Source organism: Daldinia childiae, assembly GCF_008694065.1.
Source record: "Daldinia childiae strain JS-1345 chromosome Unknown Scaffold3, whole genome shotgun sequence".
Lineage (NCBI taxonomy): Eukaryota > Fungi > Ascomycota > Sordariomycetes > Xylariales > Hypoxylaceae > Daldinia > Daldinia childiae.
In genome coordinates this window covers 3,931,869-3,949,680 of record NW_022984644.1, presented here as the reverse complement: position 1 = coordinate 3,949,680, position 17,812 = coordinate 3,931,869, and the positions used below count along the sequence as shown (strand labels likewise).

The following is a 17,812-nucleotide window of genomic DNA, read 5'->3' as shown; positions in this document are numbered from 1 at the left end:
AATGCTCGGAATCATGGATGTTGGCAATAAACGCAACTAGACTGCGAACTGATGACCGATCTAATACACCTAATAAGAAATTCAACGACTCATTTGAAACTCAGGTTCATTACAAGGGCATCTCGAGCAGGTAAGTATCCTTCCAACCTCTTTGAGCACGCAATTGCTTCCTGAGTCTAATATATTAAGTGTTGACTGACAATGTTTTGATCAGTCTTAATCTGCACGACAAATTTACAAGCAACTCTGACATACACGCACGTTCCAGGGGGGACCCTTGGTGATTTGCGAATCATTCCCTACGAATACTTTGGCCCTAATCAACCTCTGGTAGTTAGCAATACTCCCCGTACCGATGTGTGAGCTGAGGCTGTGCGTTAGAGCATGCCATTCAATATGGAACGACCATGCTTGCTACTCTGAGACATAGGGCAAAAAATTCTTAGCTATGAGTCGTCCAGTCTATATTGGGTTTATAGTTCATCATTTTCATGAATGTGTGAAATAAATCCGGTTACTCTACGTACTCTATCTACCTCCCACCACCGTTGCTTTCGCTTTCTTTAGACTATTGACTTCAGCGCGGATAACTAAACTAAACTAAGCCACTACTATCAGATCTGGACATATATACGGCCTCCCACTGCCCTGAGATGACAATCCCATTCCTCAAACCAGCAGTTTACCTTATGAACATAAGTCAGTTTGGAGTTGGAAGACACGAAACAGGACTCGGGTTAGAGTTTGACAGAAGGAAGCAGCAGTTAGACAAAGAAAGGAAGGCATCGTAACTTCTTTGAAAGCGGGGTACGTCATGGTAGCATAGACTAGGACGTATCTAATATAAAAACTATCACACATTCATAACAATTACTAGATCTCATACGAAAGGCTTCGCCTCATATTCAATTTAATCAACTTCATTGCAATCACTCGCCTTAACATCTGGTAGCTTCACACGTATATACCTAAAAGACTAAACCTTCAAGATCCTTAGGAAACGGGTGTGTTTGGCCATTGCCTAGATCTCCCAGTTCTGTTCAAATTGACGGTCTAGAACGGGCCGAATGGGCCCTCACTTCTCGGAAAGTGCTAGTTCAACTTAACAATAGGGCGAAGAATGGGTCCTACGGCAGTGGAGAACGCACACCAAGAATATAAGAAAATATTGCAAGTCAGAATTTCATCAAGGAGCAATCCAATGACAATCCAATGAGCATCAGTGGTTTAGTGGTAAAATCCATCGTTGCCATCGATGGGCCCCGCGTTCGATTCGCGGCTGATGCAGCGTCATATTTTTGCTTGCCTGGCGTATGGGAGCAGGAGTTTCGGGAGTGACGGCATAATATGGTAGAGAAAGCTGGCATGACTGCGACTACATGAGTACTGAAGGCTTACATCAAACTTGGGCCGACTCGGGTTTATGGCGAAGAATTTATTCTATTCAGCTAGGTACTAAGGTATATAAAACAATCGACTATTAGGTATAAGGCTCGAAGAACTGGGTTGCGTCAAGGGGGCAAAAAGCTGATAAAAACTCTGGCTCCCTCGAAGCACCTTCATATCCCTTAAGCAAAACTCTAGTTTAGAGGAATCCCTTTAGCTAATGGGCATTCCACCAGGAAGCTCCTGGAGCCAGCCGTCGAGGTTCTCGGTGACGGTCTTTGTCTTCGTGCACTTGTTGGCCTGTTCGAGGGATTGGGTCTGGAGGGTAGGGCAGTTGATCTTGTTAGCGAACAGGTCACTGTTGCAGTTGGCATCCATAGCACGCTGGAGAGCGTCACCCTTCCAGCCGAAGACGTAGTCACCATGGATACCGTAGCCGGTCTTGTCACCGAAGGACCAGACGAAAGGCTGAGATCCGTCGGCCGGCCATTCCGCCTTGTTGTTGAAGGGTCGGGTGTCCCAGTAAGTTTCGTAAAAGACCTGGGGGATTGTGACCGGGTGAGTTGATGGGCATGCGTTGCCGTTGGGGTAGGCGACGTGGCTCTGGTGGTCGGGGCTGTCTACGTTCTTACCATCCCAGCAGCTGTAAAGGGAGTCAGTAATTTATTATCGCTTCCGGGGAAAGGTAAAATGGACACTTACGTTGGGAAGCGGATGCTAACCATGATACCGGCTGCACATGGCTGCTTGGGGAAGTATGTGGTCTGACCACCTCGGGTCATGGAGGAGGCAAGGCAAGTAAAGTCCATATACTTGTATCTTCGGTTAAGCTCCTCAGCTGTGCGAATGGACGGGTCTCCGACTGTCATGCGGAATCCGGGCTTGAAAGCAGTCACCTTGCCCGATGAGAGATAGTAGACGGTCTGACCGCCACTGGCACCTGTGAAACCGAGCTCGTTTCCGAAGGTGTTGACACGGTGTAGTGTTCCGTTTCTCGCCCTGAAAGGAGAATTGTTAGTATAATATCATACCACCCCAAATTTGGGTTAAATTCCGATCCATGGTTATGTCGTTACTATGGTAAATTAGAAGTGAGGAAAAGTGGCTTATCATACTTGAAGAAGAGAACAGCAGTCCAGTAGTTAGATAAGTCTTCAACTGGTGTGCAGGAAGTGCACGTTGCCGTCGAAGGCAAATCGTGTACGTTAGGGTCCATGCTGACGTTGAAGGCATTTCCTCCGACAACCTGGTGAAGATGAGGGGACGGGTTCTCTCCAGGGTTGACAAGACTAAGAGTAAGTTGGTTAGAAAAACCTCTAGTTCAGAGTCGAATGATCACTTACGGGTCTAGACGTTCGACAACGAGCTGCGAGCACGAGAAACGAAGAGTCGCGGCTGCGTTAACGCTGGGCGCGATGCCCGCGGCGGCAAGGAGTACGAGGTTTGTCAACTGCATTTTGGTGCGGGCAACCTTTCTGGAGTAATACAGTAGGCTGTCGATCCCAAGTCTATTCAAAAACGCCTCAAGATTAAAACGACTCTGGACGACCTAAGGAGGGGGATAATGGAGGAGATTTATGTCGCATCCCACATCGATGGGCTCGTCTCCTGAGCGCCGAAGGCCACAATTGCCGACAATCCTACATATCTCTTAGCCATGTGCTCGCTCGGCCTCTGGGGTACATAGCAGGGGATTGAGTCCTCTAGACCGATGGAGTTATAAATATATCGTCGAATGGTTAACAGTTCTGAGATTAAGTGTGGAACGAAGTTGTCATTTAGCCAGATTGAATTCTGCCGGGAAGTGACCAACTCCTGGTCCGCGTATAAGTTTTAGGAAGCTGGAAAAGATTGCAATGGAAACACGGCATATTTATTCCCCGTCAATCCAGATAAATGAATCTCTTATTTATTAGGAATTGTCCTGTTTATACTGGCTACGAGTAGGACACTCCCTAACAGATATCAAGAGAGAGATTGAAGGACATAATGAGAGTACGATACTACCTAGGGATATTTTAGGTATAAACGGATCTACTATAGTGTATTACTGCTTTAAGGCTCAGTACTACCTAACCCGAGAGTGCCTTGCCCAAATAGTATCAGTCCAACCTTGAGGCTCATAATTGATTGGCTGGGATGGTAGAAGGGAGTCTTAAAGGCAACATCTGGCATGGGAATGGCCTGGTACGCGTTACATGAAGAGGACAAATATAGTGAATAAAGTACTCGATCCCGGTAGATGTTCTCTAGCGTCGGCCGTTTTTTTTCATGTGATAGATATCGGATTGGCCGAGAGGTAGAATGTGCGATTACCCACGAGATCACACCCGGCCGGAATTTTTCAACACCATGTCTGGAGACAGGGATCGTAGAGATGCCATTTGGGAACGAAAAGAAATTTATATTGGAAACGGTTCAAATTTGAAACCTGGTTAAGAATTCCAAATTCCTATGATGACGTCTTAAATGCAGATAGCTAGATGCATGCACTCTAGATGCATCTCAGACGAAACGCGAGCGAAGAAGGACGGCACGACTCTTTTTTATGCAGGCAGCACAAGTAGTTTTATGCCACATATATGCTTCCGAAGAGACGCCGTAATCTTACCGTAGATGGTGTGATAATTATGTACCTTATTGCACAGCTGTAATACCCTTGCGGAGACATGGCTATATCATGTACAAGTATGTAAGATATATTGATCACGGGATTCTGAGCTACATAAGTCAAGACCAGCAAGGAGATTTATGTTCAATATAGGAGTAGTGGTGGTATCCAGCGTGGCGTTGTGATTAAAGAACTGCTGTACCAAAGGATTAGTCCCTCTAAGTGCGTGATGGGTCTATAAGTTCCTTATATATTGCTTCTGAATATTTCAGTATGTGACCAATTTTGTAAAAACTTGCTTGTGAAATCATCGAGGTTTTTTGAGGGTTATTCCTCCCCGTCCTCGACAACGTCTTGAAAGGAGGTAGATATAGTTCGAAGTAAGACTACCTACCTAGGTAGGCAACAGAATTAAATCTGCCATTTTATTTTCTTATTTTTTACATATTATATTATTTTGAATTACTGCGTATATTAGGTAGGTCTACGCCATTCTAGTTGATTGGCTATCAGTGCCAACATTTTAAACTTAGAACAATCTGCGAAGGCTTTCATATTATTGCCACCGGTATCATGGTTAAAACGTTATGAAATTTTGGCCATTCATTCTCTAATCTCACGTTGTCAATATATATATATATCTTCTTTGTTGAAGTTACATAACTGACCTCTTGTGATGATGATCGGAACTGGATAAGGGGCTATTATATTGTTAATATTCATGCTACTTGGTAGATGCGGTTTAGTTAGGCTTCCTCAATTTTGAAGCGTATTATATGATATCGAATTGGGAAATGTATAGATATGATGATAGTGACCATTGACTTGTACGATGTTATATATTTTAGCATTCAATGCTGGAACCTTGATACCTTATAATGTGTCTGTTGAAAGATTGGGTCAGTATGGCATTTATGTATTGGCTTGGCTATTTCATTTATCTATTGACTGATAAAATCTATTTCATCTTTCATCCAATTCTTTACTCTTGTTATGATGACATAAACATTGCAGTACCTAAGTAGCATAGGTTAACTTTAGGCCAGACCAAGGCTGGAGCATTCTTGCCAAGATAGGGGCTGACATCTCCCGAGCATGTCGTTTAATGCATAAAATGGCATATTCTAGGGATTAGGTTACCTATTCTGGGCGCTCAACTCAGCCAGGGATTAATAGTTTACAAAATTAATTCAAATGGTTATATCTATTCTATATACATGATTCTAGGATCAAGAAAATTTTATAGAAGTCCTAGGTTGATGGTCCTTTCGCAGGGACGTAGTTCGAAGAATTAGTGTCACCCTTGGCAATAGGTTTGAACGAGGATCCTCCAGACTTTGGATTATCGCCTCCTGAGACTGACTGAGTGTTGAGGTTGTTCTGCATCGAATTATCTGAACAGGTAGTATTAGTAACTGCTCTTTAATACGAGATTGGGAAACAATGCACCATCAGCAGCAGCCCTGGTTTTTTCAACACCGCTCATGAATTGCTGTTTCGCTTTTTCAGTTCCGGAAGGCATATTGGTTTCTTATTATAGTGAGTGTTATGAAAACCGAATAGTATAGTCAATTTAGCTATTTGTGACTTTTATGGGCAACTAGTATGTGGCTATAGAGTCGTTTGATTATTGTTATAACTGAATTAGTCTAAGTCGTCATACTAACACCTTAACGTTGATGACTTCATGATTAGCCTTAGACTAACCAATAGTTAACATAGTGTCGATGCATGCATAATGACGGATCAGATAAGTTTAATGTAACGTCATAAGTCTTTAATACATGTATTAGTGTATTTAGGAGATAAAGGGGAGGCTTCGAGCATAGCACCCCGTTAACGCATCAGTACCCGATAAAAGTGCGATGATTAAAATTGCTGTTTAAAGGTACATAATATTGTTTAAAAAGGAAAAGAGTACGATGACTGAATGACCGGTAAAACAACGGTAGTATTAAATTAGTCAGCACAATTTTTTTTGAGGCCATATCCATTTCATCAAAAAAATGTCGTCAAGTTCATCTTAAGCTTTTCAGATGCGTCATGTCGGATCCTGCAGCAGCGCAGTCGTTTCTAAATCTCAATGCGCTGCTTGAAAATCCTGTTTTTGCCGGAGGCTTTGGCCTCGCGTCTCTTGGCGCCGCTTTGGCATTTGCTCGCCGAGGCGCATTGGCTACAGCTGGTATGATTCGACGTCGTATGCTTGTTAATGTCGAAATTAGTAGGCAAGACCCGTCTTATCCTTGGGTCCTTGCCTGGTTATCACAACCTCGTGAACAAACTTCTTTAATTGCGAAGAAGTTGACGCGTATCAACAAGCTATCTGTTACTACGTCCACTAGCTCTACTCCAAACGGCGCCACTAAAGCCAGCTTCTTTCTACAACCTGGATACGGCCGTCATATTGTGAAGTACAAACATGCGTACATTGCCGTAAACAGAGAGAAACAGGCAACAGCAAAGACAAACACTGGTGAGCCCCATGAGACCGTGGAACTTACTACTTTATATGCGCATCGACACATTTTCGAAGATGTTTTCGCTGAGGCTCGGGGTCTTGCACTCCAAGCAAACGAGGGGAAGACTGTAGTTTATTCGGTGCGAAATTTTGATTGGGTCCCACTTGGGGAGCCTCGAAGAAAGCGACCCTTAGGCAGCGTCATCTTGGACCAAGGTATTAAGGAAGATATCGTCAACGATGCTAAGGACTTTCTCGCCCGACGACAATGGTATGTGGATCGCGGAATCCCGTATCGTAGGGGATATCTTCTATACGGCCCGCCGGGAAGTGGCAAGAGTTCGTTCATTCAGGCGCTGGCTGGCGAACTGGATTTTAGCGTGGCCATGGTTAATCTTAGCGAGATCGGAGTGACCGATGATAAACTCGCCTTTCTTCTTACCAAGCTTCCAGAGCGGACTATTCTCCTGCTGGAGGATGCTGACTCCGCATTTGTCAACCGGAGGAAGCGTGAGTCAGATGGATACAGCGGCGGGACGGTGACGTTCTCCGGGTTGTTGAATGCTTTAGATGGATTATCTGCGGGGGAGGAACGACTTGCATTCCTCACTACCAATCATGTCGAACTTCTGGATCCGGCTCTGATTAGGCCAGGCCGCGTGGATATGATGGTCCGCATAGGCGAGGCAACCAGGTATCAAGCTGCTCAGATGTGGGACAGATTTTATGGTGACGTCGATGCCGATGGTACTCACCGGGAAAGGTTCTTGAAGCGACTCGATGATTTGGGGCTCTTTCGCGACGCGAAGGATGGCGAGTCGCTCCCTCGAACTAGCACTGCTGCTATCCAAGGCCTTTTCCTGTTCAACAAAAATGATATGGAGGGCGCCATCAGCATGGCTGAACACCTCATTCCGACAAAGTTAGAACCGGAGAAATAAGCCATTGGCCTGTATATTATATGTAACAACTACCTATCTAACTAATGTATTATACATGAGATACCCCAACAGCCGGTATGCCTTTATAGGAGATGATCATTCTAAGAGTACGTTACTCGCCATGTCGGGAGCTGTCCGCTGTCTTTTGTTAAAGAATAAATACAACATAATGTTGTCATCTCGAGGCTTCGACATAGACAACTGCTGATTTCTCAGGCCATTTGTCAGGTCACGAATCTTGACTTCTGAAAGTATCTCAGACGGAAGCTATTTAATTTAAAGGAGGATTTAGAGAAACGTCCTGCAAGCTGCACGAGAGTCACGCAATGCTCCTCATATGACAGGGATGTATAACAAGAGATTGGCTGGTTGACTGGCTGGGGTTCGAAGTAAAGGCAACTTCCGGAGCAGTTGGTTTATAACTGTCAACGTGGGGTTGCGGGAATAGCTTAACCTAGGTACCTCCTAGAATAGGATGTCCTAGCCTTTGCGGCTGTCACTCCCACCAACCGAGCCAACCATGGCCAAGATCCTTTTGGAGCATATCGGCCTTTCGCTACTTTCTAAACAGGCTAGTATTTACCTGATGCCCATTCTTGTGCGATATGTCTATGAAAGGTACAATAATTGGCTAGATAGCTTTCTGAAGAAAATTACTAATATATCATCAAGAAAGAAATTGGTAGTGTATATATTTTTATATATAGGCCATCCGATTTTCAAGCCCGTATCTCTAACGCTGTCGACTGGACCTAGACGAAATCGCGGTATACGGCGTTGGTAGATTTGGGGCATAGTACGGTTGGTCTTTGTTAAAACTTGATGCAGAACAGGTCATTTTCGGATGACCTAGGGTTTCGTCCCCGGGCTCTAATGCCGGGATCACTTTAGAAATACGACATCAACCGAAGTTATAAACCACCGGGTGCTAACGTAAACACCTGATCAAAAGGCGATCGTGTGCATCACCGCGTTCCTCCTTGTTATACCGGGTGGTATCGGGGATAAAAAAGTGACGGACTCGGCTTCGGGATCGGATTTAGGTACTCATGGGTAATAAGTTTGTCAGATTTGTCAGAACCCGGGGTTGGTTCAGCTTAGCTCCTGGCACGTATATTAGGTAGTTGTATGCATCAGTATCTGGATGCCAAGGGTCTACTAATGGGTATCTACAGGCGGTGATCCACTTGAACCATATAGACAGAAAGAGTGGTTTGAAGAGGCTGCATGTAATACTTACTGTTACCCTCTCTGGGTCTTGTAAAGACTCACAAATCTACTTTTGAATATGATTGGTTAAAATCAGTTGTAGCATTCCGTAACGAGCAAGTACCAAGTCTCTGTGACGTTTTGATTAGATTTACTATTGTAAATCTTATGTGGAAAGCTATCGTCTAAGGTATCATAGTGTCTAAGAATGTAGATCTGGTCTACACAGTAAGTGAGAAGAGGAAAGGAAACGTGATACCTCGAACCTAACTAAACATAGAATTGTTCTCCCTGACTTGTATTTCTTAACGGCGATACTCGGGGTCAAGCTTCGGGAGACAGCTGACAACGCTATATAGGTAGCCAAGTTTTCAATAATAATGAGCAAGTATTATACCCGATAGGCCCGAGCCAACGTTACTGTATGAGTCCAAGGAGTTGATCGGTAGCAATTTAAGGGGTCGGAGAACATATTTCTCGATGAATTATTAGGTAATCTTTATTGAATGGTATTCTGCAATGCACTCTAATTTTGACTCATCAATACCAAGCCACGAAATACACAGTGTATAAGTGAGACTTTGATATTACCTTATTTAGAAATTGCTCATGTAGAAGATCTGTACGTAGAAGGAAAACATACACATTCGTCACCGCTAATACGAAGCTGCGCACGGGACTACTTGACTTTCCACCGTGGGTATGTCCTAGCGAATTCTGCCCCAAGAGTTGAAGTACTTGGATATCTACCTAGGTACTATTACACCCAAGACGGGGTAACTTAACAACCTGCCGGTAAGGAAAAGGATACACGTCAAGATATGATATAGGGTGGTAGCGGCGATAACGGATGGGTAGAAGAGAAGAGGGGTTGATGGGTGAATGCATGTAACTCAGAAAGTATCATTAATGATAAAATGGGTACCTACAAGATAGAAAAGGAAATATGATACATATAAGCCTATGGAATCTAAGACCTCTGGATTTATATATATTCTAGCAACATTCCTCTTTTTTACTAACAATATCACTCCTATTTATCACCACCTAGCAGAGTAATTTGAACATACAGAACAGCTTGTATTACCTTAAGAGAACTACGACTAGTAACTATTTCTGGTAGAATGGCTTCTGTTGACAGTAGTCGGATTAATACCCTTATCGGAAATCTCAGCAGTCTTTCCCCAAAGTTGTCAGAAGGCGACGAAGATGCCAGGAAGCAGGCCCTACTACTAACTCGAAAGCTCGCGGCTTCTATCGAGAAACCGGAAAACTTGGCAATAGAGTTATCCTACGCGGTATTAACCCAGATGTTTATTGAATTTATGGATATAGTGAACTTACTACCTGGTAGCCATTCTACAGTGTCTTCACGAGGGTCGCTGTTGATCTTAACATCTTCAAAATCATCGCTGACCACGACGGTCCAACTACCTCCCTGGAGTTGGCGGCATTAACGGGTGCGGATGAAATAATGCTCGGTATGACCTTAACCCCTCTTTTACTGGGTTTTGTGAACATAAACAGAATACTCAGAGAAAATGGGAGTGTAATTGCTAATGTACTGAATAGTCAGGATCCTTCGGCTAATATCTTCACTGGGATTCGTTGAAGAAGTTGGTGAACGTACATGGATAGCGACGCCCATCACCAAGGTAATGGCTAAGGAGGAAATTGCCGCGACACACAGGATGGTGTGAGTAATAAAAAAATGCGTTCTTTTTTCTTTTTTCTTTCTTGATCAGTATCATCTCTTAATATGAGAGCATAATAGTTTAACTCAAACTTCCCACAATATAGACACGACTGCCTCGTCCAGCCGATAGTGAAGGCTCCGAAATATTTCAAAGAAGCCGGCTACAAATTCCCTACAGACCCTAAGGATGGTTTGATACAATATGCCTACCAGACGAAACTTTCATCTTTCGACCTACTCAGTTCGATCCCACAGCTCTTGCACGATTTCAATCTATCTATGGGGAACACAATGGGCGACAGGAAGTTTTGGTTCGACTGGTTTCCGGTCAAAGAAGAACTCGTGTCAGGGGCTGGCCTCACCAAGAACTCAGTATTGCTGATAGATATCGGTGGGGGAAAGGGCCACGATTTGATCTCCTTCCATGAAAGGTTTCCGCATGTAGAGGGACGCCTTATTCTACAAGATTCGGCCCCGGTAATTACCAACATACGCGACATGATCCCAGTGATTGAACCGATGACATACAACTTCTTCACCGAACAGCCCATCAAAGGTGAGATCTACGATGTACCCCCCTCCCAATATGATGCTGACGTATTCATAGGCGCGAGGGCATATTTCTACCATCACATTCTACATGACTGGTCCGATGAGCAGTGTTTACTGATACTGAAGCCGGTTAAAGAGGCTATGAAGCCTGGATACTCCAAGCTAATTTTGCATGATTCGATCGTACCAGAGCAAGGGGCTTCATCATATCAGGGAATGTTGGATCTGGGAATGATGGCATTCAACGGGGGACTAGAAAGGAGTGAGAGACAATGGCGAGAACTACTTGAGAAGGCCGGGTTTGACATTGTTAAAGTTTGGTTGCCACCTCAGTATGATGCTGATGGGATTATAGAAGCGATGCTCAAGGCGTAGTTCGGTTAGTTTGGGGTTCTCAATGGTTCTATGGGATTCGGCGTTTTCAACGAATGACCACAGTTTTATGGCGCATAGCGTTTTCAACAAACCAAGTTCAATAACATGGATATTATCCCTGAGGTTCATTATGATGCATACGTATCGCTCGTATATGATAAAGGGATTCGTTAGAAATATAGCTTATTGGTTGTATGATTTCCTGAGAAACTTGATGTAGATCCAGTCATGTAATGGTATTATCATCTACCTGTGCTGGATAATTGAATAGATGTACATCAAGAGAGAGAAGTAGGTAGAGAGGTAGGTACAGTCGTATGCTAATAGTTGTCACTTTCAGTATATATCTATCTACCTACCTACATATCGTTTATAAAACTAGCCATAGGGGTTTTCAGTGACTTTCATGATAAATTATTCGAGTTATCAAATCATTAATTTAGAGAGAAACCTATTGGATTACCTGGTATTAAACTCAAGGAAGTGCTAAAAGGATATGCTACGTGTTATTAATATCACAATTTAGCAGCCACTTTATTAAATTAAAATTTAATTTCACTTTAATATAATATGACGGTAATTTGTGCCGTGGCATCTGTCTAGCGTGCATAATAATACTTACATGACGTTAAGTACCTTACGCACAACTACGCTCTTTTGTGCCTTTTCTTCGGGATATTGCCAAGGCGGGATGCTGCAAGAGCGCCATGTCTAATGCATGAACTAGATGGGCATGACATGGCTTGGACAACTCCATTTTATGTCCGGTGATGTCTGGGCTTCGAGGCTTGCTTACCACGTAAGAATTGTTATATGTAAGGAGACAGTTGCAATTATTGGATGGCATACAACCACTTGTTAGCAACGGAACGCTCACGATCGGTTCGAATCCTTTTCCTAGGTACACTGAACATTGTTTTGAAGATAATCATGTTGAGCAAATGGAAAGTTGGATCGAAGATTAGCAGCCCAGTACCGTTCGAAAAATCGTATATATTTCACCCCGTGACCCTTAAAGCGACTAGAGTACGAGCTTGCAATCTGTGTAGAGCGAAGAAACTAAAATGTACCAAGGAGAGAACAGGTTGTGAGAGATGCCGACTACTCTCAAGGAAATGCACCTATCAACATTCACATACCAAGGGAGTGCCCCTTGAAATAGTCTCACCACGCGAACAGGCAGTCTGTCTATCAACATCATGGAATGAGTCTGATGAATTGGAGGAGCATCATGAAACTGAAAATCCAAGTTCGCTTTCGGTAGATACTTCTCTTCAAATCCCTTTCGGTTCAGGAGACGAATACATAGTCGACACTATACCGGAGTTGACCCATACGACAAGTCTAGATCAATACGAGGCCTCAGAGTCAAACATTAGCAACATGGAAGGCAAATGCGAGCCTATTCTGGACTTGACCCAGTTAGGATCACCAGTGTGGCCATTTGCAGAGCCGGATATGTTTCTTTCGATGCCCAGGTTGACTGAACCGGATTACACGGTTATCGAACCTTTGATATCTCTCAACACTGAGCTAAAGGAAGATAACTTGAATGCAGACGTAGGAAATGAATTCTTATGTCATCTCGAGTTTGCAGGATCCTGCGAGGAATGGCAACACGTTGCAGACTGCCACACAGATCAAACTACGCATCCTCGCCAGTGTTTTCACACATATAGAACTATCCTAATCATTTTCGATTTGGAAGACATCACTATAAGGATTGACAATCTGGACAAGGCCCTCAGCACCAATAAAGAGGCCCTACGTCATGGAAACGATATGATAGATTGCGAGACCTGCATGGCTCACTTTGAAAATATAATTATTCTTACGTCTCTAATAGAGAAACTTGGCGAAACATGTCGAGATATCTCGAGTGCCTATCCACAATTATCTTCAACACCGGCTCCTAGGGGTACTTCCCAGCTAGCTGTTCCCGATCTCGTACTGGGAAGCTATTTGGTGGACTCATTAGACGAACACAGAATACTAGTCCAAGGACTACTAAGTCTGCAGATCCAAAATATTTATACTGTAAGTATTCAAGAGTTTATTTAAAAGTACTTTGTCTTAACCAAAGAGATATTACACCCAAACTCATCGAGGCATTCACCTATACAACTCTTAGCAGTTACAACTAACCACCAAATCTATAGATGATAGAGCGCCTAGATCAGATCGCGGTGGGATACTGCTCAGAAACTATAACGAGTCGTTTGATCACGACCAAACAATTGTTGGCTCAATGATCGGGGAACTGATCCGATAGGTGGTTAGGGTAAGGATCGGAGTCATCGATGTTCTTACACATTCACTTCTCCAATGTCACATTCAAAGTATCAGATACGTTCATCCACTCGCTTCTTGCTAAAGACAAATTTGATCATTATTGTTTCACGACAAGAAATCAAATATATGTCAAGGCAATACATTGCGACTCTTACTGTTTCTTGATCTAATGAGGTTTTCTACGGTTGCTAATGGTATCATAGCTGGATAGTAGTTGGAACGTAATATTAGACTAATGACCAACAAGTATGCTTATGCATGTAAGACATCGCCCTTGGTTCATATTGTATGGCCGTAGAGCAGACTATGACGTACCTATGTCAGGATAAGCCACCTCTTACCAGCAATTATTTTAACGATTGCTGAACCTTTTGTCTCACTAACCTCGTGGTTGCGGAGGATAGAGCCAATAGTTTGTTCCCACTGCTAAACTATCCTCGGGAGATAAGAAACAATCCCGCATCTAAGTAAGTTTACATACGATCAGTATAACATATGTCGATCTAGATGTACTTGAAAAGAGAAAACGCCATGAGATAGAAAACCAAAATAATCCAATAGGAAGGAACCAATGACGCTCTACATATATCTTCATGCATGAATTAGTTAGTTACATGGTTTTTATTAACTTGGTACCGAGTGGCTCATGTGCATGAACACTTACAGCAGTGGCTTAAGATAATGCGTATTATGACAAAAATGGTATAAGGCTTAAGTTACGAACACCGAAGAAAGTAAATCCGGGGTTCCCCTCGGTCATTTTTTCTATTGGTAGGCACCTATATTCACTTAAGGTTACCCCCTGAGGTATTGCTGTTTTTATCTGAGCACATGAAAATATATTATGAAATTAAAATGAAATCTTTTAATAAACCATCTGTTATTTCACATTATTTAGGTAGGTTACCGACATACCGACCTGCGTAGCGTATGATCTACCTGATACTAACACGCTATCTCGGGAACCTCCTATCAGGAAATCATCCACTGCTCTCGGATTCAGACGTCGCTTAAGTCAAACTTCACCAGCAACGAACACTTGGTCTCTCGGCCCTTCAAATCCAGCATGCGAATAAAGCTCCAGCCAGGAACCACGTATAAGAGTCTCACGGCCGCAACTGCGAAGACGGGATTTTCTGCAAAGCTGACGTCATTCTTGAGTAGAATACGGAGGAAAACTAGCTCATTGTCCTCATATTCCCACTCAAGCGTCTCATCCCAGATCGGGTCTGTCGGTGGGGGGTTCTCGCCCCTATGGAGGAATCCTAGTTTGTGGTGTTTGTAGGGGCTGGTCTTGCTCTTGGGATGGTTGCCGTCTAACTCATCTGTGTGAACGAGCGTGCAGGTAACATACGGCTTGACATCATCTTCTTCCTGGCCTTCTGATAGAGGTATATCTGATGCTCCTGCGACATGCAGCACTAGCTTTTTCTTTCTACCAGTGTTGAGGCTCATGCTACCGCCCGCCCGCAGCGCTGCAGGCTTTAGGACGTAGCCGTCAGTGCCGCTAAATAAGGCTTCGTTGATCTGCATGCTAGCATTGAAAGTTTGCCAGTTCATCGCGCAGATTTGTGCTCCAACACCCCAGAACGGAACTTGCTTGAGGTTTTTCGAAGAGATACGTGTACCCTTCGGAAAGACGCGCATCAAATGCCGAGAGTTGTGCCGTGCAATCATCTGGTTCGCTGCCGGCATATATGACGCCAGTCCACTTTCTGAGACGTTGATTAAGTGGTTTCTGGGGGCGTCCTTTAGAACACCTTCAAACCAAGAATTGTCTCTCGGTTTCACGGATTGGGCATAAACACCCAGCTCCGCAAGCTCTGGAACAATTATAGTAGGGATAGCTTCTTTCTTTTTGGTCTGATAAGCTTCTTGTGCCTGTCTTACCTCATCATCGTCAGAGTTAGGGTTGTCATCATCACTTGTGTCTGCTTCCTCAGGTAAGTGGTATTCGACAATGAGAACTATCTTCGATCCTAGTTCCGCTAAGGTGACTGGGTCACTGTCCCCGGCTTGCTCCTGGTGGCCTTTTATCCTGATAGCTTTGTTCAATAAACGATGGCCGAAAATTTCCTTCATGATTTCAACGAGTCGCTGCTGCCCGTACGCGCTACAATGATTCTCTAGGGAGAGCATGATTGGTGCCGCCCGGTATCCATCCGCGTTGCTAGATTGCATCGCTTCTCGGTCGACAACATTGCGTATTGTCTCGCATACTGCACGGAATGGGATATGGGAAACAAGCGTGTATCCATGCGTAACCTTAGGCTCTTCTTTATCGTCCTCATTATCCCAGGCGTCAATTTCAACGCACCGAGATCCGGCATTGAGCGCGGTCTCATAAGCATTAGCAGAAGACTGACCAATAAGCTGGTGGCCTAGAAGATATGTATTATGGCTAGAGCTTATAAAATACTCTGGGAGTGGAAAGGATCTGTCCGTCACTATAGAGGGCACTTCAATGTGCGACTTGTCAAGTAATGCTCGTAGTGCGGTGCTGGGCTGCTCCGACTCTATTCCTGCTTCTTCCTCGGATAGCACATTGTTCTTTATAAGGAACGACTTTAATGCGTGGCTAACTCGTAACTGGGATTTAGTAATAGTCGTTTGTCGCGCACCGTGGCCTCCCCCCGCAATGGTGGTTTCGTCAACTTCTTCTCCAACATCCTCGTCGTAGACCCCAGCAGAAAGTTTTGATAGAGGGTTCAACTTGGCGAACCGGGATACAAGAGAATCTGTCATTTTAAAATATGTTATTTTTTTTCTGATATCTGAGGAGAAAGGAAATAAAAGAAAAAGGTGGCGGGTGACTTGTTAGGTTAATTGTTTTAGGAGAAAAGGATGAGCTTACGTAAATAGAGGGTTGACAAGTTCAGCTGAGATCAGCAAAGCCCCTGTCTCAGCCCTATGGGGACAAGGGGACAAGAGGGTGGAACTTGCGATTTTGCCTAGAGAAAAAAAATAATTGGTCGTTGTTACTTGTATCAATTTGATATCGGAAACGATGCCGTGCCGTGTTTCCGCTATCTAGGAAATAGCTAGGTAGGTACCTACACAATTTATATAACTAGCCGCACTTTTAACTTGTCACCTTTAACGATCTCGTCTTTCTTCTCCATCAATTCCGGTAGGTCCCAAGTGACATTGATATATCTGCCTGCCAGCCAATCCCGTCTCTCCGATGTTAGATACACTAAAGAATCTGCGCTTAACTCCGGAGTCTCGACAAATGCTACCGATGGGATAGTTGCATTAGCTTATTTTTCTATTTCACTTAGTTGAGAAACTAGAACTTACCATCCCTTATCTCAGGAACCAGGACATCGGCAACCATATCTGTTGGAATATTTCCTGGATGTATGCAGTACGCGACTATGCCCTTGTCGCCATACTCCGCCGAGATAAATTCGGAAAGACGCAGCACTGCTAGCTTAGAGGGTTGGTATGCGCTGAGTCCCGGCCCTACCAAATGAGCGCCAACGCTACTTAATGTAACTATTGTCTTGTTACTCCCCTCTAATAGCAGTGGGAGAAAGGAGCGTGCAGTGTTGTATGGCCCCATAACGTTTACTCTCCATATATTCCACCACTTTTCGGGGTCGGTATCTAGGATCATGGCTACATCAAAAATGCCAGCGTTATTAATAACGATATCCATGCGTCCGAAGCTCTCCTTAACTTGGGCTGCCGCATCATCGACACTCTTGGGGTCGGCTACATCAAGCTTGAGAGCTAAGATTATCGGTTCCGGTTTTCCCACCTTCTCAGCTGCTGCTTTAATCTCGCTGACTGTAGTTGAGAGATCGGACCTAGCTCCGATTGCGATCATCGATGCGCCAGCTTTGGCAAACGAGACAGAGATCGCTCTGCCCAAGCCTTTAGAAGCACCGGTGATAAGGACGGCCTTACCGCTCAAGTTTGCCTTAGCAGAATCGATCGCAGGATATGTGTCGTTGTGTACTACAGAGGTCACGTCATAGTCACCTAAGCGTGCATTTAGCACTTGAAATTGTCTTGTGTCTAGTATGATCTCTCAACGTACCTGGACCCTCTAGAGGGTTAGGAGTGCCCTTCGGAGGAGGCATGATTATAATTAAATACGTTGATATTGGGTAGAAAATTTAAAGTTGAGAAAGTGAGTCAACTTGTGGCCCGATCTCTAAGATCCCAACGGTCTAGATATACTATCTACCTAGGTACTTCAATGCTTTGAAATCGAGCTTCTTGTACGACGGCGATTACTATCGGCGTTTAATTTATATCCACTAGTTTATGAGATTTGAATCTAA

The 17,812-nt window shown here is 43.9% G+C and overlaps 5 protein-coding genes across 5 annotated transcripts; 2 read left to right on the top strand and 3 right to left on the bottom strand.

Annotated features, from left to right (window-relative positions):
• Positions 1-1,599: 1,599 nt before the first annotated feature.
• On the bottom strand, positions 1,600-2,842 carry GL218_03795 (uncharacterized protein; the record flags this gene model as incomplete). Its single annotated transcript, XM_033580373.1, has 4 exons — positions 1,600-2,029; positions 2,089-2,385; positions 2,502-2,675; positions 2,730-2,842. The coding sequence occupies 4 exons, from the start codon at positions 2,840-2,842 to the stop codon at positions 1,600-1,602; spliced, it is 1,014 nt and encodes a 337-aa protein (XP_033436446.1).
• Positions 2,843-6,040: 3,198 nt separating this feature from the next.
• On the top strand, positions 6,041-7,396 carry GL218_03794 (Mitochondrial chaperone BCS1; the record flags this gene model as incomplete). Its single annotated transcript, XM_033580372.1, has 1 exon — positions 6,041-7,396. One exon carries the CDS (start codon positions 6,041-6,043, stop codon positions 7,394-7,396), a length of 1,356 nt encoding a protein of 451 aa, XP_033436447.1.
• Positions 7,397-9,729: 2,333 nt separating this feature from the next.
• Positions 9,730-11,228, top strand: GL218_03793 (Demethylsterigmatocystin 6-O-methyltransferase; the record flags this gene model as incomplete). The annotated part of the gene is made up of 5 exons (XM_033580371.1): positions 9,730-9,903; positions 9,960-10,086; positions 10,178-10,301; positions 10,406-10,857; positions 10,909-11,228. The coding sequence occupies 5 exons, from the start codon at positions 9,730-9,732 to the stop codon at positions 11,226-11,228; spliced, it is 1,197 nt and encodes a 398-aa protein (XP_033436444.1).
• Positions 11,229-14,519: 3,291 nt separating this feature from the next.
• On the bottom strand, positions 14,520-16,265 carry GL218_03792 (1-phosphatidylinositol 4,5-bisphosphate phosphodiesterase 1; the record flags this gene model as incomplete). The annotated part of the gene is made up of 1 exon (XM_033580370.1): positions 14,520-16,265. One exon carries the CDS (start codon positions 16,263-16,265, stop codon positions 14,520-14,522), a length of 1,746 nt encoding a protein of 581 aa, XP_033436445.1.
• A 317-nt stretch (positions 16,266-16,582) lies between these two features.
• On the bottom strand, positions 16,583-17,608 carry GL218_03791 (Oxidoreductase UcpA; the record flags this gene model as incomplete). Its single annotated transcript, XM_033580369.1, has 3 exons — positions 16,583-16,755; positions 16,821-17,507; positions 17,566-17,608. The coding sequence occupies 3 exons, from the start codon at positions 17,606-17,608 to the stop codon at positions 16,583-16,585; spliced, it is 903 nt and encodes a 300-aa protein (XP_033436442.1).
• Positions 17,609-17,812: the final 204 nt, after the last annotated feature.